The sequence below is a fragment of the Papilio xuthus genome, unplaced genomic scaffold, assembly GCF_000836235.2.
Source record: "Papilio xuthus unplaced genomic scaffold, Pxut_1.1 DF826115.1, whole genome shotgun sequence".
Classification (NCBI taxonomy): Eukaryota; Metazoa; Arthropoda; class Insecta; order Lepidoptera; family Papilionidae; genus Papilio; species Papilio xuthus.
In genome coordinates this window covers 6,828,172-6,833,243 of record NW_013532534.1, presented here as the reverse complement: position 1 = coordinate 6,833,243, position 5,072 = coordinate 6,828,172, and the positions used below count along the sequence as shown (strand labels likewise).

The 5,072-nt window shown below is 47.1% G+C and overlaps 1 protein-coding gene across 3 annotated transcripts; it reads left to right on the top strand.

The window, feature by feature from the left end:
- The first annotated feature begins 583 nt into the window (after window positions 1–583).
- Window positions 584–5,066, top strand: Hip14 (palmitoyltransferase Hip14). 3 transcript variants are annotated; one of them, XM_013319491.1, is made up of 7 exons: window positions 584–1,400; window positions 2,742–2,906; window positions 3,005–3,205; window positions 3,292–3,453; window positions 3,706–3,871; window positions 4,076–4,305; window positions 4,548–5,066. In XM_013319491.1, exons 1-7 carry the CDS (start codon window positions 714–716, stop codon window positions 4,797–4,799), a joined length of 1,863 nt encoding a protein of 620 aa, XP_013174945.1. In that variant the 5' UTR covers window positions 584–713; the 3' UTR covers window positions 4,800–5,066. The 3 variants fall into 3 exon arrangements, with proteins under 3 accessions (XP_013174945.1, XP_013174946.1, XP_013174947.1); XM_013319492.1 differs by having other exon boundaries at window positions 585–1,400; window positions 3,709–3,871; XM_013319493.1 differs by lacking the exon at window positions 4,548–5,066 and having other exon boundaries at window positions 585–1,400; window positions 4,076–4,503.
- The last annotated feature ends 6 nt before the right edge of the window (window positions 5,067–5,072 follow it).

Here is a 5,072-nt window from a genome sequence, read left to right as displayed (position 1 = left end):
AAAAAAAAAAAAACTCGTCTCGCCCCTCGCGCCCGACTACATCCGAGCGCTGCTCGTCGTCGTCAAGCGCGAGTCGACCGCTACTAGCGGGTAATTTAAATGTATCCGCTTTACATCTGTACATATAAATAAAATTGCAGTGTCTGTTTATCAAAGTATATGAAGTAATGTACAATAATGCTGTCTGTATTATTGAAACAACTGTTTTTTTTTTACTATTCAAATGAATATACGGTACATATTTTATGTACCGTATATTCATTTGAATATAAAAAAAAAAAAAAAAAAAGAAGACGGTATTTCACGGGGCGAAGTTGCAGGCACAGCTAGTTTCACATAAATTTACAACACGCAGATTGTGTTTTATTCAGAAATTTCATTCAGTGCAGAAACACGCGGAACGCGGCTCCCACTTTTGATGTTATATATTTGATCGATTACATTGTCTTGATTAATTTATTTCTATTATTTACTTAACAAATAGGTATAAAAAAAAAATAAGAAAACTCCAAAAATAAATAGTATTCATTTTTAAAGTTAAACTGTTTCTGAACGCATCTTTATAGTTAAAATGTCAATATATTGAGTTTTTGATGACAGTTGTTACGATTCGTTCATTGTATCAACACTTTCCTAAAAATCTTGATTATTTTAAGTTATTTTACGCCTAAAATTGTTAAAATGTCTTCTTCACCCGGTTGTACTTAGTGGCCATGTACGACAGCACATGCGGCGCGGCTGCCACCGGGCAATGCGGAAAATCCCAGCGCGAGTGCGAGGGCTTGCCTTCGCGCGAGCCCCCGCCCGCACCACTCGAACGAGATTACAGTGGATTCGACATAGTAAAAGCCACACAGTACGGCGCGTTCGGTCGTGTCAAAGAACTCGTCGAGGCAGGCTGGGATGTCAATCAGCCGGACCACGAAACTGTCTCATTACTACATTGGGCGGCGATTAACAACCGCCGGGAAATAATTGAATATCTTCTATCGAAGGGTGCAATTGTGGATGCGGTCGGCGGTGAATTGCAATCGACTCCACTGCACTGGGCTACTAGGCAAGGCCACTTGGAGGCGACAGTGTTGTTGGTGCGAGCGGGCGCCGATCCGACGCTGCGCGACGCGGAGGGCTGCGCCTGCCTGCACCTGGCGGCACAGTTTGGGCACACGGCGGTGGTGGCGTACTTAGTAGCGCGCGGGGCCGACCCCGACGCGCCTGATGCTGGTGGCATGACTCCGCTAATGTGGGCCGCCTGGAAGGTGTCCGCCGTGGACCCCGCGCGCCTGCTGCTCACGCTCGGTGCATCCACATCTCCGGTTGATCGCTCGCACGGGAACACGGCGCTACATTGGGCAATACTGGCGCGGAACACAACTGCTATTTCTACTCTTATTCTTTATGTAAGTTAAATGTTTCAATTTGTTCCAATGTTTTCACACTTTCTCAATTTTGAACACAGATGAATTGTTATCAAGTATATAAATAAGAGACAAGAATATTTCTTTCTGTTGTCTATACATTAGTGATTGAGTTATTAATTATAATAGTATTATTAATTATTAGTTAATGTCCATTCCACATAACATCATAATCTTGCAAACATAAATGTCAAATTATATACACATGTATATATAAGAGGGTGGCGAATGTTAAACTATTTCATGGGATATGTATATGTTACCATTAAGAGAAAAACCCAATGTTATTTGGCTGTTAACTGACATTACCAATATATATGTAAAGTTACCTATAATCTATAACTTGAGAGTTTTCAAGTTGATGGAGGTAAACATTTGTATTAAACATAACTTTTTGGACTTTTAACCCGATCTTGATAGTAAATCTTAGAATTAACTGGGGTTTATGCTTTTACAGTAACGTAATATGCTACTACTACTACTATTAGTTTTTTGCATTTTCATCCATGTAGAGCTTAAAAACCAAACATATTTGAAAAAAGAATAAAAAAAAAAGAGAAACATATAAGTAATTATTAGTTCAGTAAAGTGTTAATGTCAATTTCCAAGTAATTTTGCTGGAGGAATAATATCTCTGCATACAAAATTTCACCCCCCTTTTGCACATTAACAAGATAGAATTCATCACAAGTGTTTTATATCACTCGCCTATGTAGGAACAGAAGCACCCACCCATTGGAAACAAACGCAATATGAATGAAGTCTTTAGAGCTTGTAGTTTTGGGTGTGCTGTGCACCAATGTATCCAGTCCGTCGACAGTTTACTCTTTTTACAGATGATTCTTAATGGAGTGATGATAAGCTTTGTACAGACGGAGGACCTCAATATAAATTAATTATATGTTCCACATTTATCAATAGATCTAATTTAATTTTAATTGAAAAAAAAAATCATAAAAACCAAATTTTCCTGTACTTCAAAAGTATTGTTTGTGTTTTCATTTTCTTGAACAAGCATAAATAAGCTTTGGCAGTGCCTCTTGCCTTTTATAGATTTTCATAAGAAAAAATAAATTAACATTTACTTTTACAATGTTGCCAAGCTTTGACAAATATTTTCTGTTGTCTGAAGAAAAAAACCTAAAAATCTATTCATCTCGGATTAATTTTTAAAACAAAACAAATGTTTTTATTAAAACAACATTTGTTATATAAAGTAAAATAGTTATTAAGAATATCTAAAATATAATAAGATGGATGTAAAGTAGTGGTTGTTAGGTTAACAATACAAAGGTGAGTGCATGGCGTGTGTGGTGTGCGCAGGGTAACGCGAGTCTGGACGTGCCCAACCTGCGTGGCGCGACGCCCGCCGCCATGCTGCAGGCGGGCGACTGCCTCTGGCTGGGCGCCAAGGTGGCCGACAGGGTCCGGGAACACGCGCTGCTCTCAACCAGGAGAAGCATCTTCCGCAGGTTAACGTACGAAAAGGTAAAATAAAACTTATAACAATATTTGGATTAAATTTTTTGTCGGATGAGACAGTTGTATGTATGTTGATGGAGTGAGATATTTGAATTGTGTTGCAGAAGTTCAGATGGTGGTGCGTGGTGGCGATGCCGTTCATGGCGTTCTACCTCACCGGCCTGGTCTTGGAGATCGACGCTCTCTATGTGCTCAAGTTATTCTTTCTCGTCTGTTTCTACGGAGTGCTACATTTGCTTGGCAATGCACTTTTCGACGATGAACTAAAGAATATATTCCCTTTGAGCGTTTACTTAGCTACAAAGGTGAGGGTTATTCATGATTAGAAATAGTAATGCGTGTGAGAGTGAGAGTGAGAGTGCGTAGTGCAGAGCGGGCGGTCGTTGTGCAGGTGTGGTTCTACATAACGTGGGCGGCGGCCATCGCGCCGGCTGTGGGCGCGCCCGCCACGCTCGCCTTCCTGCTCTGCTCCGCCGCGCTCTGGTACACCTTCCTGCGCTCGTGGCGCAGCGACCCCGGCGTCATCACCGCCACCAAGACGGATAAGTTCCGAGTGAGTTGCCTCGCTTCTTTCATAACCTCTCCTCACCACTCAATTTACATCTAACTCGTACCCTATCTGGAATCAATGTAAAACTCGTGGGAGGTAATTTGATTTTAAACGTTAAAAGTCGATTCGCTTGATTGGAATGCAGTGGCGATGCGAGCAAGGCGACGATTGCTCGCCTCGGCACTGCGTCCGGTGCGGCCGGTGCGTCCGGTGCGTCCGATGCGTCCGGTGCGACTGGTGCGACTGATCGGTTAGCAGACGATCATCGAGCTGTCGGAGGGCAGCGGCGGCGGGTTCGAGCCGGCGCGCTTCTGCTCGGCGTGCCTGGTGCGCCGCCCGCTGCGCTCCAAGCACTGCTCCGTCTGCAACCGCTGCGTCGCCAAATTCGACCACCACTGCCCCTGGGTGGGCAACTGCATCGGTGAGCGACACCCTCGCCTTCCGCGTCCGCTCGCGCCCTGCGCCTAGCGCCCGGTGCCCAGCGCCTAGCGCCCGGTGCCCAGCGCCTAGCGCCCGGTGCCCAGCGCCTAGCGCCCGGTGCCCAGCGCCTAGCGCCCGGTGCCCAGCGCCTAGCGCCCGGTGCCCAGCGCACAGATGCGATGTGTACGAGACACGTGTTGTGCAGGGGCAAACAACCACCGCTACTTCCTCGGCTTCCTGGCCTCGCTGCTGGTGATGTGCGCCTGGATGCTGTGGGGCGGCGCGCAGGCGGTGCGCGCGCAGTGCACGCTGTCGCCGGGCGCGCGCGCGCTGCTGGACGCGCTGCGCTGCAACGCCTGGCTCAGCTGGGTCATGCTCAACGCGCTCTTCCACCTCTTCTGGGTGGCCGTGCTCACCGGCTGCCAACTCTACCTGGTCACATTCCTCGCTCTCCATTGCTATCTTTATATTTTGCATCTCATTTTACTTTGCCATTTATTAACTTTTGTGATCATTATTATGTTTGGTATTAAAGAGGCTGCACATATCTTGATGAAATTTAGCTCAAATTTTAAACGTCTAACCTAAGGAAGAGCTCATATATGTTAAGTTTTCTTTTATTTCGGGCCGGAAGAGGTTGCGGATAAAAGCTTATATAATAAATATATGTGCGGCAGGTGGTGTGCCTCGGCATGACGACCAACGAGCAGCTGAACCGCGGCCGCTACCGGCACTTCCAGGCGCGCGGCGGACGCTCGCCCTTCACGCGCGGCCCGCTCAACAACTGCGCCGACCTGCTGGGCGTGCGACTGTGCGGCCTGGCCGCGCCGCGCCCCACCGACTGGGCCGCCGCCGGCCTCGACGACGAGCCCGACACCGACACCGAGCCCATGCTGCGACACGCGCCGCACGCACACCACCTCGTCTGAGCCCGCCGCCAGGCCGACACCGACACCGACACCGACACTGACTCGTGTGTGAGTTGCGCGCTTTGCAACTCGCACCATTTCGTTAATAGTTTTCACCTCCATTCCATAAACAATGAAGTAATTCAATGAGTAATAAAATAAGGGTCTAATATGAAATCATGAGTCTGTCTGTGAGTGCTGAGCGCACTCGGCTGACACAGACATGGCGGGTCGAGTGCGCACTCGGCAGACACAGACATGGCGGGTCGAGTGCGCACTCGGCAGACACAGACA